Source organism: Lygodium microphyllum, chromosome 2, assembly GCF_053477565.2.
Source record: "Lygodium microphyllum isolate KBCC chromosome 2, Lygodium_microphyllum_v1.1.10, whole genome shotgun sequence".
In the NCBI taxonomy this organism is placed as follows: domain Eukaryota; kingdom Viridiplantae; phylum Streptophyta; class Polypodiopsida; order Schizaeales; family Lygodiaceae; genus Lygodium; species Lygodium microphyllum.
The window spans coordinates 53,935,581-53,962,734 of NC_141136.1; the positions used below are offsets into that span (position 1 = coordinate 53,935,581).

At 38.9% G+C, this 27,154-nt stretch overlaps 2 protein-coding genes across 2 annotated transcripts in view; one reads left to right on the forward strand and one right to left on the reverse strand.

Annotated features, from left to right (window-relative positions):
- The first annotated feature begins 1,691 nt into the window (after positions 1 to 1,691).
- Positions 1,692 to 6,697, forward strand: LOC148039748 (pentatricopeptide repeat-containing protein At5g27110-like). Its single transcript, XM_087693602.1, has one exon. The coding sequence runs from the start codon at positions 1,869 to 1,871 to the stop codon at positions 4,311 to 4,313; it is 2,445 nt and encodes an 814-aa protein (XP_087549728.1). The 5' UTR covers positions 1,692 to 1,868; the 3' UTR covers positions 4,314 to 6,697.
- A 12,689-nt stretch (positions 6,698 to 19,386) lies between these two features.
- The window catches only part of LOC148039749 (uncharacterized), a 43,287-nt gene continuing 35,519 nt past the window's right edge, over positions 19,387 to 27,154 (reverse strand). The window contains exons 5-7 of the mRNA XM_087693606.1: positions 21,046 to 21,142; positions 20,679 to 20,969; positions 19,387 to 20,583 (exon numbers count right to left, since the gene is read on the reverse strand). Coding sequence (XP_087549732.1) covers positions 19,540 to 20,583; positions 20,679 to 20,969; positions 21,046 to 21,142 — 1,432 coding nt within the window. The 3' untranslated portion in view covers positions 19,387 to 19,539. The remainder of the gene's footprint in view (positions 20,584 to 20,678; positions 20,970 to 21,045; positions 21,143 to 27,154) is intronic.

Genomic DNA, 27,154 nt, shown 5'->3' on the forward strand with positions numbered 1-27,154 from the left:
GGCAAACAACAAAAGAAGGAAACAATTTATGTAGATGGCTTCGTCCCACCACAACATTTAGAACTTTCTTCGAGATAATAAGAACAAGACTTGGAGTTTTGGGGCTTATACTCTTGTAGCCTCGATTCCAATTGAAATGCAGCTTATCTTACTTGGAGAAAAAGATCTATTTGTGTTAGCTAAAGAATATTCCAGACTAGCCCATGATGGAACCTCTTCTTTATGAAGCACTAAATGTCTAATGGGACCATTCTCAATGCAAACTTTTGGAGCAAATACATGCCCTTCCCCATATAGGCTTTGCATGTCCACTAAGTATCACAAGGAACCATATGGTAGAAAGGATGCTAAGCTTCTCTATGGATGTATGAATTACTTTAGAGCTTTTATAAAATGTGCATGTGATACCATTGGTCACAAATCATAATGCAAAAATAGCTCTATTTTGTGGTTTGGTCATGCCTTGTGGTTCATTATCCACAATGTAGGTAAGATCTTCATTGGAAGAACATTAACGGAATCTATGATTCTCTTCTTCAAGCGGATTGGTGAATGCCATGTTTTTATTAGAGCATCATCATTGGTATTTGCTTATTACAATAAGTTAGTTCTCTCAGCCATGAAAAAGACACACACATGAAAATGGTAGTCTGCTTGTAAACTTCAAAGGTGATGGCATTACACTTATTGACAAATGCTTACTTCCCTTAAAACTTAACACTCATGACTCTACTCCATAGACTAATAAAAGAGGCAACTTCTCTCAATAGGTACATCTTTCCATGAAAGTAGAAGAGGATACCTTCTTGCCAAGCTAAGAAACTTTAGGAATAGAAACCATGTCCTCTATGAACCATCTATTAGAAGCTCTACATCTACAAATTTGAAATGTAAAGGTATATCATTGGAAGATTGCAGTAATACTATTAAGAAATGGCTTTATGATCGATCCAGGTTTCTTTCATCAAGCAACCATGGAAGGAGTACTCAAGATATATCTCACCCTAGTTTAGTATGGTCATCCATCACATTTGGATGGTCTTTTCTTTCCTCTCTCAAACAGTTGTTGTATCTCCCAAATGATTGCTTTGTCAATTGAAAAAAACATGTGGCCAATTGTTGTCACATTTCTTGGCGATTTGAGAGCATATGGTATGTCAACAAAAACTTAATAGACAACTAAAATTTTGCGGGCAAGATTAGTGCATATGCAAAGGCTCCACAATGTGTTCTATCTAGATATTTTATTAGCCACTGAAATTTTCGAATCTTTATTATCATGTTTTAGTTGTTTTTTAGAAAGAGTTTTGATTTTGTGATAAATATGGAGGATCAGGCCATTGATTTGGGCATCCAATTATTTAAACATCTATTATTGGTGTTTTAGTATTTTTGAGAGTTTTTTGGTTACGAGATAGATATGTAAGACTATATTCGTTTGGGCAATCGAATCTTTTAGTGATCTTGGGTTTTTAAAAAAACACATGCACACACACACACACACGGACGGCATTTTGGTTGATGTGTGCCATTGAATTTGGTACTTTACAACATTGTGTTAATTGATTACTAATGTCTACGAGTTATGTTAATGGATTTTTAATTTCTCACTTATACATATATATACACACACATACTCTCTCTCTCTCTCTCTCTGTCTCTCTCTCTCATACAATGCATCGGTAAATATTTGTTGAGAGTATTCTAAATTTTGCTATAACGTTTTTCACAAGGCCTTTTGTGATTGGCGACGCGTTGTTGTGTTCCACCTGCCTGCCTTTCTGATTATTTGGTACTCCTTTTGTCTTAGCGATGCATGATCTTCTGCGGTCACGGAATGCCTTGGAAGAGGTCTTGATCGATCAGCAATGGCGGAACAATGCAGGGACGTGGATATCTTACAGAGGGAGAAGTTGTTCATCGATCACGCGGATTATAAGTTAAGCATTGTCTCTGGCCGATTCCCAGACTTGAAGCACCACAAGAAGATTCAAGGGGACCTCACAAGACGAGAAGTACTACAGCGTCCAATCCACGGTGGAGAAAAGGGAAAGATCACCATTGTCAGTAAACCCAATCCCGACCGACCTTCGTCCCGTGAGTATACAGCGGCTCTTCTTGCCTCCCTTAAGGCTTGTGCCAAGCAAAAGGACTTGTCCAAAGGCCGCCGCATACATGCCCTTTTGTGCTGTGCAGGGTTGCCTCGAACCGACCTTTATGTCGGTATTGGTGTCCTCAATATGTATGCCAAGTGCGACGCACTTGCAGATGCACGGGACGTGCTTGATGACCTCATGGTCCCGCATGTTGTCTCTTGGAATGCGCTAATTGCAGGCTGTGTGCAAAATGGGCATGCTTATGAAGCGCTGAATTGTTTTGAAGAGATGCAGCAGCAGGGTCTCATTCCAGATGCTGTTACCTACACCTGCATCTTGAAAGCTTGTGGCCTCATAGGTGCAGTTAAGAAGGGTGAAGAAATACATGCTGAAGTTGTCAGGCGAGGATTGCTGGAAAAGGACACTATTCTTGGCACTGCATTGGTCGATATGTATGCCAAATGCCATGCACTTGGAAAAGCACAAGAGGTGTTTGACCAGCTTCCAGTTCAAAGTATAGTCTCCTGGAATGCATTGATTGGAGGGTATGTCCAACACGGGCATGCTAAGGAATCACTGGACTGTTTTGAACGGATGCAACAGCAGGGTCTCTCTCCTGACAAAGTCACTTACACTTCCATCTTGAAAGCATGTGGCAGCATAGGAGGCGCTAAGAAGGGTGTAGAAATACATGCTGAACTTGTAAGGCAGGGGTTATTGGGAAAAGATACTTTACTTGGCACTGCATTGGTGGATATGTATGCCAAATGTGGTGCACTTTCAAAAGCACAAGAAGTATTTGATGATCTTCCAGTTTGTGATGTGGTATCCTGGAGTACACTTATTGGAGGGTATGCCCACCATGGATATGGTCATGAAGCCCTGAACTGTTTTGTAAAGATGCAACACCAGGGCCTTTCTCCTGATGCTGTCACTTTTATTGGCTTATTGAAAGCCTGCAGCAGTATAGGAGCAGCTGAGAAGGGTGAAGATATTCATGCTGAGGTTGTCAGACAGGGTTTGCTGGAAAGAAATCCCAGTCTCAGCAATGCATTGGTGGATATGTATGCCAAATGTGGTGCACTTGCAAAAGCACAAGAAGTGTTTGATGAGCTTTCAGTTCAGAATGTGGTCTCTTGGAATGCCCTAATTGCAGGGTATGCCCAACATGGACATGGTCACAAAGCACTGAACTGCTTTGATCAGATGCAACAGCAGGGTCTTTCACCAGACGCTGTTACCTTTACCTGCACTTTGAAAGCCTGTGGCAGCTTAGGAGCAGTCAAGAAGGGTGAAGAAATACATGCTGAGGTTGTCAGGCAGGGGTTGCTGGAAGGAAATATGATTCTTAGCACTGCATTAGTGGACATGTATGCCAAATGTGGTGCACTTGCAAAAGCTCAAGAAGTGTTTGACAAACTTCCATTCAAACATGTGGTTGCCTGGAATGCCCTAATTGCAGGGTATGCCCAACACGAGCAGGATCATGAAGCCCTGAACTGTTTTGAACAGATGCAACAGCAAGGGCTGTCTCCAGACGCCGTCACCTTTACCTGCATCTTGAAAGTCTGTGGCAGTGTAGGAGCAGCTGGGAAGGGTGAAGAAATACATGCTGAGATTGTTAGACAGGGGTTGCTGGAAAAAGATACTATCCTTCACACTGCATTGGTGGATATGTATGCCAAATGTGGTGCACTTACAAAAGCACAAGATGTATTTGATGAACTTCCAGTTCAGAGCCTGGCTTCATGGAATGCACTAATTGCAGGGTATAGCCAGCTTGGACATGTTGAAACAGTTTTGAACTTGTTCAGTGAAATGATTGGACAAGGTATTGTGCCAGATGGAGTCACATTCATTGTTTTACTGAATGCATGCAGTCACTCAGGTCTTGTGGATAAGGGTCAATTGTATTATCTGGCTATGAGCACAGATTATGGTATCATCCCAACTTTAGACCACCACATTTGCATGGTTGATCTTTTTGGCCGTGCTGGGCACTTTGACAAGGCTCTTAGAGTGGTTGAGAAGATGCAACCTACTGTTTCTTCAGATTATCGCCCACTATGGTGTACTCTGTTGAGTGCTTGTCTAAAATGGGGAAATGTGATGCTTGGAAGTTTGGCCTTTGAATATATAGTACAACTTGATGAAAATGATGCTGCAGCATATGTCTTGATGAGTAATATGTATGCAGCTGCTAGCATGCAAGACTAAGCAGACAAAGTTGAAGCTATGATAGCAAAGAACAAAGCATGGAAGATGCCAGATTGACATGATATTTGATCATTGTTGGATTACAATTTTTCAAGCAAAACACATACTAATTTGGATATCCCCATTTGGGTTTGCAGTGATGTGACAACATGGTATGGAGGAGAATGTGTCATGCACACATGCTAAGAAGTTATGGCATTGCATGTTTCCTCATATTTCATGTAAGGCACCTGCACATGTTATGAAGAGCATGTGGATTTACGATGATAGCAATTGTGCATATTTGAGGATCTTTTGGGGATGGCACCTGCCCAACAGGCAATGATGTTTATGATGCTCAGGTACATGCAGGTTTATTAAAAAACAAACAATTGTCTGAATTACCTGCACGTTTCCTAATGTGAGCAGTTCCACTGGTTTAAAAGGGTAGATGCTTTTGCTGTATGTCATCATAATGAATCACAACAACTTGCTTGAGAGTAGTGTTGTGGCTCCAACTTCTGAGGGTTGATATGGTTGTACCGCTAGCTACTTTACTGGAAGAACTTCTTTTGCTCATGCATTCGGAGGACCCTTGACCTGCTACAGCAATTGCACACCATCAAGTTGGTACATCACGTTTAATTTTTTTTCTGGTCATCCTTCGCAACATTTGTGCAAGTATCTAGTTGCACAATTGGTGCTTGTGGCTGGAGTGCTGCTTGGTGGATAACAAGGGTGAAAGTGTGCAAAGAGGTTGACGGGACATGAAATCAGTATATCAATTCTTTAGTTGGAAATTTGTTGTGATGCAGCGTAAAAAGGCTTATTATAGAGGAGTGAAGCAAATCCTTGCTTAAAGTTTGTCAAACAGAAAAGTGAAGCCAAAAGCTTGTCAGATGGTGAAATCTTGCTTGGTTTCTGCAAATGATGATATTGCATCTTTGCTGTTATAATGCTATACAAGTCTTGGAATTGAAGTAATGGCATGTAAGTAAATGCCTTGGACGTCTCTATTTCTTGGAGAGTTACTACTTGATAGTTCAGCCTTGACAAAACCAAGATGCTAGTCTAGTTCAGAGGACATCCCTGCTATGCAGCATACTCATGGAAGGATCTTTCACTTGTAGAAACAGGGTTAGTGCTCATTACTTATGATGATTTTTCTCCTTTCAGTTCTATCACAGCTCTGAAAGTAACATGGAAAATAGCTCAATGGAAGAGCATGCAAGAATGACAGCTAACTGGAATTATCAGTAGTTAAGTCAATTGCTCTGTATTTCCCACATACCCATCTTCTTTGTCACATACAAGGTGGGCAAGCTGTGAAAAACACCATGCAAGATGCCACCTTTGAGTGAGACAGGTGAGCAATGGTGGAAGCAAGAGACAAACAGCAGAGTTCTAATGCAGTGATGGGGCTCGGCCATGCAGAAGCTGTTGGAATTGAGCAAGCACAACATGGTGTAAACTGAAAAAGTGAGGTGAGAATTCATTATTAAGCCATAGAAAGGAGGTTCTTCAAAACACCCACTGCCTTCTCCCTTAATTGATTTAAAAAGGCATACAAAATATGGTTTGGCTGCTCTTTTCTTCTATTTTGTGGGTCAAATTCCTGGGGAATATGAGCCTGAAAGATGGTTTGCTAACAAGTTTCCCCCTAAATATTTTAGTTCTGTGCAACAAATAATCTCAAAGTCTACCTTGTCCACCTTTTATAAGTTTGATGTTCTTCAATCAATCTCACAATAGGCCCTCTTTGCCATCTTCAGGGGGAGGGTCTTTGTTTCCACTTCCCAAAAGAGAAAGCAAGGGAAAGATAAATAATAAAGAGAAATCCAACAAGACTAGTAACGAGCAAGAGAACACAATCTACACTAAACCCAAGAAGAATAAACATTGTCAACACTCTGAACAGGCAAATTCAATGATGAGCATTGATCTCAATCCAAGGACGCTTAAGCCCAAATTTTCCCTTACTCAGATCTCAGCTCTACTTGTTGCAGATAACACCTTTCAGTGGAGGCAAATTGGCAGTCAAACTCCAACCCAAGGAATGTGGAGACCCCAAGGTCATGCAGCCTTTGGACAACCATCAGAATCTGCAGACTTCTTGACTCCCGAGGGGTATCAGACTGGTTTGATAGACCATCAATGGACTTCAGTTATCAAGCCCACCTCATCTTGGTAGAGACATTCAAGGATGAGAGCTTAATCCATATATTCGTGTTGCCTCTTGATGATGCTTTTGTGGAGGCTCACCCCACATGTTCCTGCGACCATTAGATAACATGGATAGTTGTTAGTGGAGCCACACATAGATCACATGTCAACATTAGAGAACATTTGTATCTCGTGTGACCGATGGTCAAAAATGTTTGTTGGGAAAGCAACTCCCTAACCAAGATTCAGGGGATCGAAAAAGTCAAGTTTGATATTGACAAGGGTCCAAATCTTGCTACAATGATGTGTAGTATGTGTCCAGCTTTGGATGAAATTTTCTTTTTGTCCGTCAGCTTTGCCTTATGGAGAGAGCTAACCTTTTGATAGCGACTATGGTCGAAGTCATTGATCATAAGTTTGGTCCTACAATAGCTTGAGACAAGTTTCATCACATAGAGTGCTTAGCTATAACTAAGTCACCTTTGGATGGGGAGCAGCTTTGACATTATAGGTTAGGACACCTTGGTTACAACTCTCTTTATGAGTTGTCATGTCATTAGATGGTCGAGGATATTCCACACCTAAAACTATCAAAGTTTATTTACTAACCTATTCATCGGGGAAACATCACACGCCATTCCCTTAGCATTCCACTCATAAAGCTAAGGGGACATGATTGATTCACCTCGGCCTTAGTGGCAATTCATCTACACTATTCATAGATGGTTCTCAATGCTTCTTTCTTATCATAAATGAGTATTTGAGATCTATGTGGGTGTACTTCCTAAAGGAAAAATCTAAAGCATCCATGTACTTCTCTATATGGATATGCTTAGTCTAAGATCAATATGTGTCTGTTGAAGGATAACAAGGGATAACAATGGTGGTGAGTTTGTTTCCCACAAGTTTGAGTTCTTATAGAAGTATGGAATCAAATGCTAGCTTGCCTTTATGAACTCCCCTTCATAGAATGGAGTGATTAAGCATAAGAATTGAATTGTCATGAACATGATATGCTTCGTGTTGTTTGTAGCTAAGCTACATGAGCATCTATGGTCAAAAGCGCACAATATCTCAACAGGAATCAAACTATTATAAACATGGCATGCTCCATGATGTTTAGAATTGAGCTATCTAAGTCCATATGGTCTAAGTGGCCAATACTTTAGGCACACTTAACGCTATTCACAATTGAGCTATCTAAGGGCCTTTGGTTAGATGCGATCAATATCTACTAAATCGGTGCCCAACTATTGTGGTCCATAAAAAGATCCTCTTCGAGGCATTGCATGGCACTAGGCCTTCTATCTCCTACCTTTGAATCTTTGAGTGTTGTGCATACATATACATGTTGGATAAGGAGTAGTCATGCCCAAAGTGAACGGTTTGATTATCATAGGCTAGTCTGAAGTTAAGGCTTATAGTTTGTATGATCCTTGTACATAAAAGATCTTGATTGGAAGGTACATTGTCTTTGACGAGCGAGAGATTGTGCAATCCTTGAGGTTGCACCATCAGATCCTTCTCTCTCCATATCTACATCTACACCATTATTTGCTATGCCATCTAAGGTTTGTTTGTTTTCAACTTTTGAAACACTTGAATAGTCTTCAACAATATCTCCAAAGGATGGATCTTTCTATGAGATCCAATCCTAAAGGATCTTCGACACTTATTTGGAGCTCTCAAGAGCACACCAAGAAAACGAAGAGCATACTATAAGAAAGTCTTTTGTAACACCACCAAGACACATCTTTATCACTTTAATCCTTAAAATAAGGAAAATTAAACCACAAAACTAGAACCGCACATCATCATAGAATATATCTCCTATGGGTTTATCTATATGGAAAGAGACCCTAGACTTGGAACGTTAAGAACCAAAAAACAGTGAAATTTCCAAGAGCAAAACTTGGCAAGGAAAACTCATCCACATAACTAGAACCACAAATCATTAGAATACTTTCCCATAGATTTATCTATATGGAAAGAGACTCTAGAATTGGGAGGCTAAGAACCCAAAAACAATGAAATTTCCAAGAGCAAAAACTTGGCAAGGAAAACTAAACCACATGACTAAAACCACACAACATAGAACATATCCCCCATAGATTTATCTTCAACATAGCACATATTGTTCTTCATGGTCACAATTAACAAACCAAAGAACATATCCACAAAGGCGAGAATGAATGGAATTGATCTCATAGTATTGCATTGATCATCATGAATGAAGTCTTCATTATATCTCTCAATTTCATAATCATAATACAAAGTATTGATATAACGTTAATCTCTTCCCTCTCTTGCACACACTCTCATACTTTATCTCTCTTGATGATACAATAGGATAATCACAAAAACTCCTTGGCTGTGGAGACTTCCTCCAAAGGGCATGTTTGATAGGACCACTACAATGTCCTTTCACAACTATACTAGTGATACTACCACTTCGAGTTCTTCACTTCAATCTTCAAGCTGCTACTACTTTAAATAAACTAGCTAGGAAAAAACTTTATCCAGCACTTTTCAAGAGATAGAAAAAAGCATCAGCTTCTCACCCCATACATAGAACCATATGCAAGTAAATATAAGGGCTATAGAAGCACACATAAGCTCATAAAACAAAAAAGAAGTCAACATAATCCGCCAACCAAAATCTTTGTGGAAAATGAAAGGTGGAGTGGAAGTCGAAGCATAAGCGGAAGCAAGAAGAGAGCAAGAGCTGTGGAGTTTCAAGTAAGAATAAAGTGACAATAATGGGCACCCACCACATGCAGTGTACATGTATGTGAGTACTATATACAAGTGAATATGTGGCTAGGCATGTGCGGCCTTTCACCCCCAACAACCTCCCACTTAAAGGCGAATATACCAAAGTGTGGAAAAAATAAGAAAAAAGTGACAAAGTACAAAGTATACATAGAAGTACAACAGAATGAGGAAAGATATCATCTTATCCTACATCCATCATCTTCTTAAGAAAAGCATAGCATTCAATTGGCAGACTTTCAGGTAGCAAATTTGTAGGATTCGTATCCATAGGGATCTTGACAAACACAATGGACTTTTCCTCTACTACCTCTCTAATGAAGTGATAGCACACTGTAATGTACTTTGTCTTCATATGGAAGATCAGATTATAGATTACATGCCAACTAAATGACACTTATCGAATTTGAATGTAGTATAGGAGTTATAGTCATACCAAGGTCTGCAACCAGATGGCCCAACCATAGGGCCTTCTTACAAGCCTCAATGGATGTAATGTACTTAGCCTCAATAGTGGACAAGGCTATGCATTTATGTACTTTGGATATCCAAGAGATAACACCTTCAACAAAGGTAAAGACATACCCAAAGGTGGACTTCCTATTGGCTATATGTCTTGCATAATTTGAGTTAGTGTAACCGATGACTCATGTATTCTGGCTACCATTGCAAGTGCACATATTTGTAATGCCTTTAAAATATCTCATGACACCCTTTACAACGTCCCAATGTTGCTTGCCAAGTCTATCCATAAAATGCTATGTCAAGATAAGTGGTTATCTTGGCATACATAAAACTACTCAATGTGGATGCATACAAAACCTTGGCTATCTCGGCTTTCTCATCATCTAACTCAAGGCAACTAACTCAAGGCAATCAACTTGACTAACCTTCACATAAGAAGGTAAAGGACAGCCAATAGGCTTAACATATTGCATATGGAATTGCTCAAGTACTTTGTGAATGTACTCCTTCTGGGACAAGTAGAGAAGTCCCTAAAGAGTAATTGCACGTAATAAACATACCAAGTATGTGTGAGACCTGCTTCATGTCCTTTATCTCAAAGCTCTTCTTGAGTTATGCCTTTAAAGCATCCAGCTCATCATGAGCACTCTTGGCACTAAGCATATCATCAACATAAAGCACCAAGATAATAAGGCTACCATCACGTGCATTCTTCATATATAGACACAGATTCATATCACTACCGAAATATCCAAATACAATATAATAGTGGACTTGCATAACTCATCAAGATCATCCCAATCATATCTATCCCAACCTTTTAGCTATATACCCTTGGTCTTCAATTGCATAATCTACTTCTTTTACACCAATACCTACCATATTTGTGTCTTCCAATATTGGAAGTTATTACTATCAAGCTTTTCAATATTGAAAATAGCGCTATCATTAGGGTTGATGCATTATTATAAGTACCTCCCATTATGTCTACAAATGAATGTAAAGTACAATAGTATGGGATACTACAATTACTATAAAAGAGTCCCAAAATTGAGCCAAAAAGGCAAGCAAAAGGTGGGGAATAAAAGAGTGTATAGTTATCCATAAACAATAGGTAGTAGAGTGCTCAAACAAGGTGTTTGTGCTCAAAGAAACTACTCATAAATAGTATTCAACATTTTTGCCCATAAAACTACACTAAATGACCATACATCATTGGGAAAATGACCAACAAAGTAAGCTCTCACTATTAGAAATATCCTATAGCAATTTGAGATATATTGAACAATGAGCAGTATAGCAACTAAGTACCAAGAATGTCAAAGCATATGGAATGCTAGATACATAAATATATACAACTAATGCATGTCAAGCATCCACCACTAACAACCTATTGACAATGAGAGGCGCAAGGTATAATGATCAAAAGCAAATTAGCCCACAAGAGTCAGCATCTGCAAGAACAATATATGCATATACCAATTGAGCATGTACATGAGCAAGAGACTCTTGCTATCGTGTTGCTACGCAAACACAGTGTGAAAAAACATGGAATGCATCATCATTCGGCTTTCTTATTGATCTAGAGAGTCAATGTCATCTTAGTCATTAGTGCTAGTGTTCGTGGTATGGATGGTTCAAAAATACTAGATTTTTGGACAAGTTTAGCTTACTTTTGATATTTTGGATATTATTTCTTATAAATATCTTAAAAAGCTATGAAAACTTCTAGAATAGGATGACATACAAAAAGCAAGTTGCTTTTTCAACCAGTTTTAGAGATTCCATGCAAAAAGAAGGATTTGCAAAATCGTGCGAGGTGCAATCATAGTTTACAAGCAAAAAACAACACTTTGAACTGGGGGAAGAAGGAGTGATCTGGAAGAATCCTAAGTAGGTATCCTAGGGTTTTACCCCCCATTCGAAGCCAACGAAACCATCAGATTTGTAATCTGAGAAGCAGAGAAGATGCTAGTGTTTGATACATGTTTTTGGTCTACAAGGGAGCTCCAAGAGATCTAATGCTTGGAGATTGCTTTTGAGTAGTACCAGACAAGGAATTTGTTTATCTTCTCAAGTTCTATCAATATATAGTGCTTTGATTCATTGTGCTTCATCTTTATCTTGTGTACCTCTTGTCTATTCTTTTTCTTCTCTTCTATCTCATATTCTCTACTTCCTTCTATCTCTGATCCCCGATGGATATAACCTTTCGACTAAAACCCCTCCGACATTGGTGAACCTAACAATGTGAAAGGTCGTTAGAAGAAAAGACAATATGGGAGAACCTTCAAGCACAATTTCTAGTGATGTTTTGTAGCAGTTAGTGCAGAATATGAACATGCTCGTATAGGTGCAACAACAACAACAACTAATGCAGGCTTATGCTCAAACAAAAATTGTTGTGATGAATGCTTTGCAAGTAGTTGAGCATGAGATGAAGTTGTTTGATGGAAGGAGTGTATCTGCATATTTGCATACCTATCCTCAAAAGATAGAGTTCTTTGGGATGGCTCAATTTGCATAGAGCCAATATTTTGTACGGATCACTGTACATGAATTAAAAGCCCAAGTTATTGAATTATACATGCACAATGCTGACTGGGTAGCTTTCAAGAAGACACTCACGGAAGAATTTTACATTGAAGACACCAATTTGATTACTCGCAAGACTTTCCAAGAGTGGATTCTACAATCCAATAAGGGTCTTGTGGGAACATAGTTATTAAGAGAATTTAAAAGTTCATTTGAGCAGTTAGATCTTGCAGAACAACAAGCTCTTGCAAGTTAGAAAATTGGATTGTTTCTACAAGCGGCAGATCTTGAGCTTCAAGAGAAGCTTGATAATTTGTTAGAGGATCAAACTACAGAGATAGGGCTTAAAACATAGTGGAGGTATATTAAGGATGTTTGTTACTACACTGGTGAAAAAGTATAGAAGAAGAGAAAGATTCCACGTATCTAGATTGCCCACTGTTACGAGCAAAATAGTTTATGTATCCAGTAAGTCATCCACTTCTGTGGCTAATCCTATGGCTGCACCTGTTGTTCCCAATGTTAGGAAGAAACATGTATTAGATGAATTGGTCAAAGGCATGCAGGATCTTCAGTTGAAGGTCACAAAATTGGATGAGAAAGGACAAGAGGAAAGGGGACGAGCAGTAACCCCTAAACCAAGGAAAAAATGTGTGGTGTGATAGTTTGCAGCATGAAAGGAGAGATTGTGCTACTTATCAAGAGGCCTTGGCATGACAACTCATCTTTTGGAAAGATGGCAAGATCCATGCACAAAAAATAGGATTGCCTCTTGCTTTGAATTTTGGAAAGGGAGGTATGCAAAAGTTGTTGGAAGACTTGGCTGTCCGAAATGCTTATGCGGCTATACATGCTTCTACTTTTGGTCTACAGTTGGATAGAATGCTTGGTGAAGAGATGGTTGGTCTGAAGGCTACAATATGGATACATACTTTACATGCAATTGAATATAGAAAAATCATTGATAGTGAAATGTCTCAGTGCTAGCCAGTAATATTTGTATGTTTCAAATTTGGCAAACTTCCTCACTCCAACATGACCCCAACAAAGTCTTTCTCAAGCACTTAGGTCAGACACATTAATGGAAGGAAAACATTGGACCATTAACTAGAAATCCTAGCATTAAACCAAATGGAAATACTATTAAAGAATATCAAAGTCTATTGCAACAAGTCATTTGCAAAAGAATCTTGAGACCCCCTCCTCACAAAGAATCTTTAGAATGGTAATCAAGAGAACCTCCACAATTGAAGAGGATAATACACAACAGACAACACACCACACAAATATGTCCACAAATGCATAAACAAATACACATATACATAGTAGTTTGAGTGGCATTCTACAAAATGGAGTGAATCATATTTCAAAAAGAAGTCAGGGTACATTAAGAGTTTTATCAATGTGCAAGTATTGCTTCTTGAATTGCATACTAACTTTTAAGCTTTTGACTACTCTATGCTCACCCACAAAATCGAAAGGCATTTTGAAGAATTGAAGGTAGCACATCCACTCTATTAAAATGACAAATCGGGTGGGAAATGCGTGAGAAGAGTAGTACAAAACATCCATTTGAGTAGTAGATACATCCAAATTAGAATAATGGCAAACAATGGAATGAATTTCCTAGTTGTCACATGAGATTATTGGTGTATGCCAATGCTAGATATCAATAAAAATGAGTATCTAAACTTGTTAACCCATCCCTCGACTATGCCTACACTTTAATAAAATGAAGACAGAAGGTAAAGCAAGTGGCATAAATTTCTAAGAATCCTAGAACATCATTAATCTTCCCATTATCGAAAGCCATTGATGAAGGATGCATGCATCAAAACCACATAGCCAAAACCATTTGCCAAGGATAGGTAATACAAGTATTAGGTTGAGAAAGGGGAATAAGGGATTAAATGAAGACCGGAAAAGACAGGCCATAGAAGTTTAAGCGATGCAGGGAAAGGGAAGCAAGAAAGAGGAAATGAAGAAAATGGGGGATGGATTCAATAGAAAAAGTAGAGGGAAAAGGGGGTTCAATGAGAAGCTGACAAGAATCCCAAAAAAAGTAGAGGGAAAAGGGGGCTCAAAGGGAGACTAACAAGGAGGGGTAGGGGAAAATATAGGATTGACAATGAGGGACATGAAGTGAAGTCATGGATATGAGATTTTGAAGGAGGGGTAAAAGATAAAAGTGGAATGGGCGGCTAAAGGGGAAGTAATAAGGGAGATATAATTAGAAAAATGACATGCCATGTGTTGGTAGGTAATAAAATATTTAGGTGGACAAAGAAAACTACAATAGGTAAAGAAGTTGAAGAATAAATTTAAAAAATGAGGGTTGGAGGAAATATATTCTAATAAGAAAGTCCTCAATGTTTGGATCTCTCATTTGAGAAGTATAGTCCATTTATAGTGCTAGACTAGCACAAAAGCCTTCAAGAGTGGATGCCAAAATGAAACTCATCACACCATAAAAGTACTTTTTGGATAGCTCTAGAGGCATGTTGACAAGCCTAGTTCTAAAAGATGAAGATTATAATGTTGCTTGCAAAATTAGATCTCCCACATAAAATTTCATGCCTTCCTCATCATGAATAACTAAATCACCTCAAACATGCATGAATGGTGACAAATGAGCCTCTAGATTAATTAGATTATCCACCACCTGAAATACCAATTGTAACATCTAAGAAAACCAAGGACTAACCTAACAATCTACTAGAGGTTCTAAATCAATGGCAAATAAATATAAAATGTATAATGTTGTTGCTAGTTATTTGAGCCAAAACAAAGTAGGAGGGGCCACCATTTTTTTGTAAGTCAAAAGGCATTATAAATAGAATTCATCAATGTGCACTAAAAAGGATCCACCACCTCTAAAAAATAAGAACATAACCAAGACTACCTCTCTAAAGATGAGCAAGATCGTCCATAGGATGCGACTCATAAGAAACTAAAGAAATAGGAGGGAACAATGAGAATTCAGTAATACAGGTATATATATCCTAGATAATATTGTTTTTTTGTGACAATACCCTTGCAATCAACAAACTTTGCTAATTTGACCATCTCTTGGAGGGCATGGTCACATTCCTACTTGAGAGTAACAAAATCAAAATTAGGAAGCCAACAAGTTATGCTCAAGCCCCTATATTGTGACTTTTTGGGTATCCATCAGAGCTATAGATTCAGTCATATGACGAAGAATGTCTCCCATAATAGCTTTCTCAATAGCTAAAACTTCCAAAGCTTTACTAAGTTTCATATTTAGCAATTCCCTTCAATTTCTACTACCCTATAAATATGACCATCTTGTGATGACCACAATAATTTGCATTCCCTCTTGGAATATAAATGTTCTCACAATCTGCACTAATCTCTTTGACTAAGAGCTTAGCTCATGTTATGACATCTTCTAAAATTGTCGGCATCATTGATTTAAGATTATGATTAACATGAAAATTCAATCTTTTTAAAATCTTACAATCTATTGGGCAAAGGACATTTACGGAGCATACTTTCAAAGGGTAACAAGCTTTGAGTAATATTGCTCTAGGGTTATGTCAAGTTATTGAATGTTAAATAATTACTTATCTTCAATGTCTCAAAAGATGGTAGAAGATATCTTTGTCTTATTGTAGCTTTTATCTCATCCAAAGTCCTCAATACCCTTCTAACACCATACAAGGAACTACTATTTCCACCACAATTTGGCTTCACTACTAAGGTGTAAATGTCCTACCATGAATCTATTTGTTTCTACAAAGGAGAAATAATCATCCATATTATCTAATCAAACCTCTACATCCACCTCAACTTTGATGCCCTCACCATTGAATCCTAGATATTCTATTCTATTGAGAAGGAATTTCTTCTCTTAGAGTTCAGGTATGGTTATGTTCGTATATTCCTAAGGCCATAAAATTAATTTCTATGAGATTTGCAAGACACTATGGTATCAAGCTCAATAACTAATTTAGTTATCCACAAACACTCTCAATCAAAATGCTTCTATTCACGCTATCAACTCATTTCCAATTAGTTTGTCCCTTTCCTTCCCTTAATTCAGGAAATCCCTTCCTTGTACGAAGTCACACAATGTCACTTCTCAATTAGACCCTCTTAACATGAGCCAAACTAAGTTTTCCTAAACAACTGGAATCAATATTCAATTATTTTAATCATTTAAGAACAAGATTATTACCTCTCATGTTCTCAATCCCTACAAGGACTCTCGACCCCTCAACATCCCTTGACTAGTATTCAAGGTCATCCATCTCAAACATGTGATGGGGATCATGAAGTTCTACATTCCTATCATTTTCGAGTCAGGGATTTATTGGCTTAGAGCCCCTCTAAGCTCCTTCACCTTAGATGATGGAGCCACAACATGCTTGTCTTTCCTCACCACTCTCCATCACTCTGCTATTTCATTGGACCTTGGGGTGAGTCCAACTAATAATGGCTCCATTGTCATGTGCATCTAGCAGGCACATATCCTCTTTCTATGGATCATGTGGATCCAACAGCCATGTATCCTCTTAAATCTTCTTATTAATTCAGAAGCACAATCATAAAGTAAACATACCAACACAAGGAACCCAATCTTTTTCAATCAATAGATAAGATCAACTAAAGCAATACTTTTAACTCAAATAAAAATAAGTAAATATGAAATAAATAACTCAAACCTTATTATCATGAGTTGTTATGATATGGTCTACATCCTCAATGTCATCTTCTAAGTTATTGGTTGAAGTGTCTTCCTTGAGTTCTTGAGAAGTGCTTTCTCTAACAACCTCTTTTTCTACATGATGTCTCTTTAGGAGCCATTGTTTTGAGTAAATTTGATGGAGCCTCCACACAATTGTGAAAATTAATTAAAAAGGATAAGGATTTCAATAGACTTTTTGCATAATTTTAGAGAAGATAGAAAGAGCTTGATGGATTTTGACAGAGAAGAGAGGGAAAGCTTAGTGGATTTTGGAGAACTTTCATGCATATATGAGGAAAAGGAGAGAAGGTTGATGGATTTTGGCAAAGTTTCCATGAACATGTGGAAAAGAGGAGAGAAGTGACATTCATGAAGATATTATTTTTTCCAAGTTAAGTAAACATGAATTTAGAAAATTCATGACCCTAAAAAACGTTGCAATTGCTTACTAATTTTTTGGTTTTGAAAATGGTTTTATTGTTTTATTTTAAATATCAATTTGAATTCATTCATTAGATATTATGAAACACAAAAATTTTAATTGTGTTCAACACCCATCTGCATTTTCTAAGTTCTAAGTTATGATTCATTTTTTCCAAATTTTCTAATGCTTGTTTTTCCGCTTTTGGATGTTCTTTCCATGGCTTTGTATGAATCATGTTATCATCTAAGCAAAATAATAATACTTTCTTATCAACTGGCTAACCAATCAAATATTGGATAAGCATCTCTTAAATGGCTAGTTCGATGATGTCATTTTCATTTCAAGATCATCTCTATTATATGGTTTTAATTTGTGTGTATAATTGGGATGTGGTTTAATAGATTGATTTGATGTGCAATTGGAACAAAGGGTTTAAGAGAGGATGTAGAGAGCTACTTTATGGTGTTCCTTAAGTAGAGCAATGATATCTTCATCCTTTTTTCAACCACGATGCTTTAAATGGCATGGAAACAAAGAAGTTTCTCATCAATTTAGAATTTTCAATCAATTTCCTCTTGAGAGTAGAACCTTCTTATGAGATTGAAGTTAACCTTTTCTTTGGCACTTGCAAAGAAAGTGTTAACTAGTCAACATATAGCAATCATGGAAGTAATTATTGCCTTACATCTCAAATTGTTGAAATATATACAGATGTATTATCTCACTAATATGTGAACCTATGATAGGCATTTTATTTCTAGTTCTAGCTTTGAGCTATTAGATTATTTATCAAAGAGAGTATTGCTCATATCGATTAATATAGGCAATGGATGTCCTTTACTTTCAAGTTTTAGGACATACAAGCCAACTATGAAATGTTGAGCTGTGAATTTGCGTGTGGGTTACTTGTGCTATTCATTTGCTCATTCATTTCCAAAGCACAACTTCGAGGATTGCTACTATATTAATTCAAACCTGTATATTATGAATTCCAGTTCTTCTTGGCCTTTTTAGTTTCTTGCAATACTTGACTACATCTTTAAACATGTTACAATTAAAGCATCTTGAATGTCCTCAATCATCTCTTTGTACAATGATCCAAGAGCAGATTTGCATTAACAAAGACTTGATTTTATTGATTAGCTAACATGGACTTTAAAGTTTGATTTGTACATCTATTTGAATCATTAATATATTTGATGATTGCACTATTTGTTCTTGAAAAAAAGATTATTATTTTTCTTCTTGCATGCTTTCATTACATTCTTCCATCACTTAATTAGAGTTTTACAAGAAATGCACTTTGATTTTCTTTGTTTATTATTATTATTATTATACATGGAACCCTAAAAAGAATGGGTTTGATTGGCAGCGAAACGCCCCTCTCAGTGTTGACAACTTGCCCTTCCACGTGCGAAACCCCCTGGGCCCTCTGTAGGGTTTCACTGTTGTCGGGTAGTCGCAAAAGTGCTGTTATAATTTCCCCCTCTGAGCTTTCATTTGCATAGTCATAGAAATGCTATGGTACCCCCCCCCCCAACCCCAAAACCCAAAGCTTTCATTTGCATAGTTATCAAAGAGCCATTGTAATGCTCGTAAACTGATCGCTTCCACCTGAAATATTGGCACCCTCCAACTACTGGTACCTGACAACCCTACATAATCTCTTGAATCATGACCTGGGACTTACTTGTTCTTTTGTATCCATCTTAATCCCTCACCGCCATGCTTTGAATGTTTTTCATTGAAAATCCCTCCTAAAATACGACTCTGAAGTACCGCAACTTCAGCTGATGAATGGCACAAAGCTAAGACGTGGTGGATAGTACCCATAACAGTCAACCTTCAACTCCCCTGAAAACCAAAGCTAGTATTTGTTCTAACGGCAGGCTAATCCTTTCAACATTTCTGAAAACCGGGTCTACAGCCTCACATGCTGGAAACTGGGAGAATCTTGATCGTTCTACATTCCAAATCTTTAAAAATGGTCTCACCCTTTCACAATTAGAAGAGAGATCTCACCCTTTCATACTTAGAAGAGAGATATTATGATTCAAAATTGTTCCTGCTGTGGTCAGTGGTCCATTGAACAGACAAGAAAATATGATCAAAAGAAGAATACACAAATAAAGACCAAAAATGCTGCAAGCATTGGCAAATGCCATGTCGCTCAGTAATCATCGCCGTGACTTTTTCTTCGATTTGTTAGATTTCGTTGAGTTGCTGGAAGAAGGTTTGGAGTTTTCCATGTTTGCTGCAGAAGACTGCACTCCCTTGCCAGTGTTTGCAGCATTAGGCTTTGAAGCTCCCGATGCATTAGCACTACTAGAGTTGGCTGCCACAGTTGAACTCTTGGCAACAGCCCCCTGTGCACCTCTAATTTGTATGTGTCTTCTATCCTTTCTCCTAGGTCTGTAGGTTGACCTTTCCCTCTTAGGTAGCCACCTTTCAGGGTCAGGAGGAGGACCAGGATTTGCAGGATCAAAACCTTTGGGATATCGTGGGCGCTTCTTACGCCTTTTCCTGCTCTTGTCCTTTGCCCTCTCTTCAGAAGCATCTTCGCCCATCCATGGTCGTTTACCACCTATAGTAAGCGGAGCTGTACTCACTACCTGCTCAAGAGCAGATACATTTACTGCTGCAATACCTGGCAGAGGAACCAATTGGCGTTCATACTCCTCTGCTTTTGCCAAGTCAGTATGTACTGTTGTACTTACAAGTCCTTTTAAAGCCTCTGCCCGTAAAGCTTCAGAATTGCTCTTTGTCAACCTCTCAAAGAGTAAAGATGCTGCTTCAAGATTCTTGTGTCTTAACTTAAATTCAGCTGCCTGTCTCATAATCAGCTCCAATGTATCAGTATCTTCACCCATATGATCCTCCCACCATTGGACAGCAGCATCAAGTGTAGCCTCTGCACCACGCAAATCTCCACCTTTCTCTTTGAGGGCTACCAAAGTAGCTACCATAGCAGGTTTATGTTGAAGCTCTGAAATCTGCTCCAGAGAATTAGCAGCAACCACGTGATGTCCAGCCTGAGCAGCTACTTGTGCACGAGCAAGCAATAGCATGGCTGAATCACTTGGATACTTTTCCAATTGCTGACCTAGCAACTCTTCAGCTCGACTTAACTTACCCTCTCGTGCAAGCAATGCAGCATTCAAAATTGATGGCATAACACTGCCTTCAAAGTTCTTATATAGTCTTTGTAGAAATTCTCGAGCCTAGCAAAGAGAGAAACAAGTTTAGCAATGCCAAATGTGTGTGTGTGTGTGTTTTTTTGTGCACAGCCATGACAGAACAGTCAGCTGACAATTACCTGGTCAAGTTTGTTTGCGAGGAGGAGGACCAAAAAGCGGTTAAAAGCAATAGCTTCCTTTTGCCTTGAAGATAGCTTATGTTCCAGACTCTCCACAAATAATACCCCCTGCTCAGGAGGGGATCCTTTCCCAAACAGTTTATCCAGTCGTTTAAGAGAGTCACTCAACTCTTTATTGCCCTTTAATGCAGTCAAGTTGTTAGAAGCCACTGCCATAGAAGGCTCATCTGCCAATCTATTCTTCAATTGTTGATTATAATTCTCTAACGCCTCTGATGTGCGACCTTGCATCTGATAACACCACTCTCAATCAGTTTGAGACCCATGAGGACACATCATCAACACAATGTCACATGGATAGTACTACCTGTTGAACGTAGGCAAGCTGCACAGATATTGGAGCAAGCTCATTTTCAATTTCATCTTTGGTATATTCTTCTTCAATCAGCATCTCCTGGCCTATTCTGTGAGAAAAAACAGGAAGGCATAAGGCTTATACTTAAAAACACAAAAACATAACAGCAAAAAGAAAGTGCATGTAAACAATCCGATACGCTGAACATACATTTACAAGTTACCAGACATTTAATTTTGAACAATACCCAAAAGGAAAATTTTATTAACCTTCCAAATAAGTTCTTACAGCTGTAAAACCCTTGTGACAAGTGTGTGAGAAGCTGCACCTTGGCCAACAGAAAGACACACTAATGATATCACGTATGGAAGAGTTTATGAATCCTCTTAAATAAAGTTCTAAAAAATTGACATATTTAGTCACTTTCTTACTCAGCTTGAAAACACTTCATAAGGATGGTTTTCCGTAGAGTGTAAAAGAAACCATTCCAAATGATGGTGATCAGAGTGTTGTTCAAAATTCATGGATTGTACATTGCATTGACGGGAAGTTAAACTGTCGGCTGTAGACTATACATACAAAACCAGCCAAAAGTAAAAGAAAGAGACGGAGAATGGGAAACTTCCACTATCTTACTGTGCTCATCACTTGCGAGAGGGGTCTTGCTATGGAAACCTCTACAAAAATAACAAGATTTTGGATAACTTATATTCGTATTACTTATCAGAGTTTTGCCACTACACTCCGTTTACTTGCAAAAGGAGATGCTAATGCATACACATTAGATGTGTTAGTATCACTATTGTTGCAAGAAGAGCAATCAAGGCTGGATCGCTCTAATAGAAGTATGGAAAATCAAGCATTTGCAGCTAGCCACCGAAGCAAAGGAAAGTCATAGCAACCCTCAAACTCCAAAAAAAAAAAGGAAAAAAAAACTTCTATGGACTCCTCAAGCACCAAGGATATAGTGCTAAGAAAAAGAGGTGCAATTATTGCAAGAAAAAGGGGCATATTATTGAAGAATGCAGAAAGAGAATGGCAAGTGAAAAGAAGAAACAATCGGGCATGAGTGTTGTTGAAAAACAAGCAAATGCAAGGGATGCAACCGCGCATTTGACAAGCTTGAACATTAATCACTCTTATGCCTTTGTTGTGCATTGTTCGTATGATCCTTCATCACATGAGCATGTCTTTCCGTTGCTGAAAATTGCAGCACATGGTATTTTGACAATGGCGCTTCTAAGCACATAATGCCCTTTCGTGACTTGTTTATATCATACGCAAATATACAAAAGGGGGGATCAATTGTATGTGCAAACAATACTTCGTATGCAATTCAAGGCATTGGTCATATTCCCATTATTGCAATGGATGGGAAAACTGTCATGCTTGAAAAGGTCTTGTAAGTGTTAGGCATAAAGATAAACCTACTTTCAATTTCAACCATTGCATGTGTTGATTTTGTGCTTAAATTCCACATGTATTGACGCATTGTCTATTAACTGTAGTGATGGGAATATCCTCATTGTCACAAGTACTTTGTACAATGGACTCTATCAGCTTGATTTATATGAAAGGAGGGCATCAAAGGATGCATTACATGTTAATGCCACCATTGTGGATGACACTGAGTTATGGCATGCTCAGTTTGGTCATCTTAATTATAACAATTTGTTAGGCCTAAGAAGCAAAAATACGGTGCTCAATCTCCCTCCATTAAAAGCACCTACTCACAATGTATGTGAAAGTTACGTACTTGGAAAAATGCAACGTGCTTCATTTTCCAAGGGTAGGTGGTATGCATAGTGATGTTTGTGGGCCCATGTGTATCAAATCCATCGAAGGATACTTGTACTTTGTTACCTTAATTGATGGCATGACTCATCATTGTTGGGCATATGCTTTGAAGCACAAATCCGAAGTGTTAGCATGCTTTAAAACTTTCTTGGCCTTGGCTCAATATGGCAATGGATGCAAGCTAATTACACTACATACCGATCAAGGGGGGAAATATGTTAGAGTTGGACATTCCTTGGGCAAGTAGGAGCAACTAATTAGCATGCAACGGGTGCAGGAGTGCCACATGGCAGCTGACGTGGCACAATCGGCCAATTGCAGCAATCGGCTGCATTTAATGCGGCCAACCTGCATATTTTTTATGTTTTTCTTGGCCTATTTATAGGCCCCAATTTCAATAGACTTCCTTAGTTGATTTTCACAAATTTCAAGCTACAGACCGCAAAGACTGCTCTCAGGGCTGACGGAGATTGAGATCTTCAAGGTGGAGACATACGTAGATACTCAGGTGTTTCACTGTCTCTTTTTCTCTCTCTCTCTCTACTCTCTCTGTTCACTCTTTGTCTTGGTCATTCGCTTCCACATTGCTTCACTCTGACATGGTATCAGAGCATTGAAGTACTGACCTAGGATGGACCCATCTAAAGAGGAGATTTCAGCGTGACACAAGGCTGTGTATTTAGCGTTCAAGTGCGAGCAAGAGGGCTGCGCATCACAACAAGACTGACGCAAGTGTGGGTGTGCGAGAAAGGAGAAGATTTGTTGAAGCTGCTGCTGGTTTTTTGCTGTTAGAGAAGAAAAAAGGCTATGTTTTGGACCTTCAAGTGCAGATTTTAACTTTTCATCACCTTCGGTGGGTGAAGGAGGAGCCGCACAAGCGAACAAGAGCCCTAGCAAGCTATATTTTCACAGTCAGAGGGGGCTTTTTTTGTGTTTTGTGCAAGCATTGTAGGTGAAGATGTCTTCTAAGGCCGAGACAAAGTTTCAGGCGATCATGGACCGGAAGGTGCATGTCTTATTGGCTCTTCTATCAGATCAAAAGCTTGATGGCGAGAATTACCACATCTGACGAGGCATGATGCTTGCCATTCTAGAGTCTTATGATTTGGCGGAGCTTGTTACGAAGGCTATTCATCATCCTTCCTCCCAAGACAAGTCCAAACTCTCTTCCAATGATAAGGTGGAGTTGGCAAAGACTCGAGCACATTGGGATAAACTCAATGCTCGCATTCGCTCATTTTTATTTCTCTCATGTACTACAGTTGTTATCTCCCATATTGAGCATTTGACAATGACTCCGGAGATATAGCTAAAGCTTTATCAGATGTACAATCGGATAACCGTCATGAAGCGAGTTTCTTTGGAAGTGCAAATGCGAACCATGAGTGTCAACAAGTCATATTCTATGCAAGAGCATATCAATAATCTGAGGCAGCTTCAAATGTAGGTTCGAAACGCAAGGAAGCTGATCACTTCTGAAGACATGGCGACAACCCTTCTTTCACAGTTACCACCCCGTTTCAATGGTTTTTATTTCGCCTTGATTGCTTTCGGACGGTCTGAGACTCTTCAATGGGAAGAGTTGGTTCCTATGGTCTTGGACCAAGAGAGAGCAATTGAAAGATACCAATGCTTCGAAATCTTGTTGTGCAGGTTTATTCATAAGCTAAGCTGAGAGTGAAGGTGCAAAGAGTTGAGAGCAATAGAGTGAGAGAGTGAGCATAACACTTGATGTTTAGTACAAAGACTTATGTACCACATTTTAGGTTTTAATTATATATAAAGTACAAAAGTGAAAGGGTGCCTTTATTTCCAACAACCTCCCACCTAAAGGCAACATGCTTGAAGGTAGAGAAAAGAATCAGCTAAGTCTATGTATGTACAAAGTTGAAAGACACATATACTATCCAAACCCCATCATCAAGCGGCAATGAGCAAACCGCTCAACAAGAAGACCCTTTGTAAGAAGGTCTGCAGGATTATCATCTGTATGTACCTTGACAAGCTCAATGCCTTGGCTGTCAAGTACATCCCTGATAAAGTGATACTTCACCTGTATGTGCTTTGTCTTTGCATGAAAGACAGGATTTCGTGCTAGCACAATAACACTCTAACTGTCACAGTGGAGGATAGGAACCTCTGTAATCCCAAGCTCTGTCACCAAACGTGAAAGTCATAAAGCTTCTTTGCATGTCTCTATGGCAGCCACATATTCTGCCTCTATAGTAGACAGTGCAACACACTTTTGCAGCCTAGATATCCAAGAGACTTCTCTTGTGAACATAAACACATATCCTAAAGTAGACTTCCTACAATCAAGATGGCCAGTATAGTCTGCATCCGTAAAACCAACAACAGATGACTTCTACTTACCAAAGTAGATACACAAATCCTTTGTGCCCTTAAGGTATCTCATGATACCCTTCACTGCTTCCCAATGCTTTTTGTCAGGATATGCCATGTATCTGCTAACCACTCCCACCGCAAATGCATATGAAGGCAATGGTATTAGTGTACCATTGCCTCCATAAGGATATGCCATGTATCTGCTAACCACTCCCACCACATATAGAGGCAATGGTACACTAACAGCTTTCCTCCCCTCTATATTGAAACATTGCAAAACCTTCGTAATATACTCCTATTGTGACAGATAAAGAAGACTCTTTGATATGTCTCTGAGTATACGCATGCCAAGAATGTGATTTGCCTCACCAAGATCTTTCATATCAAAGCTATTGTGTAGCCTCTGCTTCAAGGAGTCCAAGGCATTAACATCCTTGCTTGCAATTAGCATGTCATCCACATACAATACCAAGAGAATAAGGCTGCCATCTGCTGTCTTCTTGATATATAAGCAGTGATCGACTGGAGAGCGATGAAATCTGTGAGATTACATGAATATATCAAATTTGTGATACCATTCGCGTGAAGCCTACTTCAGCCCATACAGACTTTTGTTGAGTTTACATACCATGTGCTCTTTTCCCTTGGCAACAAAACCATCAAAGCTGTTGCATATAAATCTCCTCATGCAGATCACCATGTAAGAAGGTGGTTTATACATCCATCTGTATGAGTTTCATGTCCTCAGATGCAACCAAGCCCAAGATGGTTCGCAAAGTAGTCATTTTGACTACAGGAGAAATGATTTCATCAAAATCAATTCCATGTTCTTGCTTGTACCCTTTAGCAACCAAGCGTGCCTTGTACTTGGGCAAGCAACCAAAAGTGACTTTCATTTTGTAAAACCTTTGCAAGGTGACACTTTTTGTCCTTTTGGCAAATGTACCAAATCCCAAGTGTCATTCTTCATGAGAGATTACATCTCTGATAGCATTGCTTTTTTGCCATTTCTTACTATCATGTCTGTCCATTGCTTCCTAGAAGCATGACGGTTCACCACAATCTATTAACATGACATAATCAGTCACATAGTTTACTCCAGGAACAAATATATTTGGCTATTTTTACACTCTAGTCGACCTACAGACCCAATGGTCAATATTTGTTGGTTGTTCAGGCTGTAAATCTGCATTAACAGCTTGCTGTTCTGCAGATACAGCTTGTTGTATAGCTGGTTCAGGTTGTTCTAAGTACACATGATCTTGCTGAATTTGTGGGACATCATGGGCAAGATCCTGCTAATCATTTCCAGCATCATTCCCTGCAATTTCGGGGACATTTTCAACAAGTATTTACTGTTGTCTAACCGGTATTCTTTGTTGTCCTATTGATACATCTTCCTAGAATACAACCCTTCGGACCTCCTCTGTTCTTTCAGGCTATTTGTGCATCCAATCTTCCCACAAGATAACATCATTGTTGTGTACTACTTTTCTTTTTTCAAGATCCCATAATCTATATCCCATTTCACCTTCATCACCATATCTTAGGAAAATACATTTACAGGACTTTAGCTCAACTTTGATGCGTTCTTCCTTGTGTATGTACACAAATACCTCGTAGTCAAACACTTTCAAGTGTACATATGAAGGTGGCTTGCCCGACCACGCTTCTTGGGGAACTCCCAAAACCCCCCCCCCCTCCCAAAGACCTGTTTGGTGACCGATTAATCAACTGTACGGCTATCATAACAGCCTCTGCCCAAAAACCATGGGGCAAAGCAACATGTGGCAGCATTGCACGAACCTTGTCTTAAATGGTCCGATTCATATGCTCTGCAACACCATTTTCGGGCGGATTATGAGGAGCAGTAAGCTCCCTTTTAATCTCTTTGCTGCCACAAAAGTCTTAAAAGGCTTTGGACACATATTCCCCACCATTGTCAAAGCGAAGGCATTTTAACATCTTGTTGGTCTGA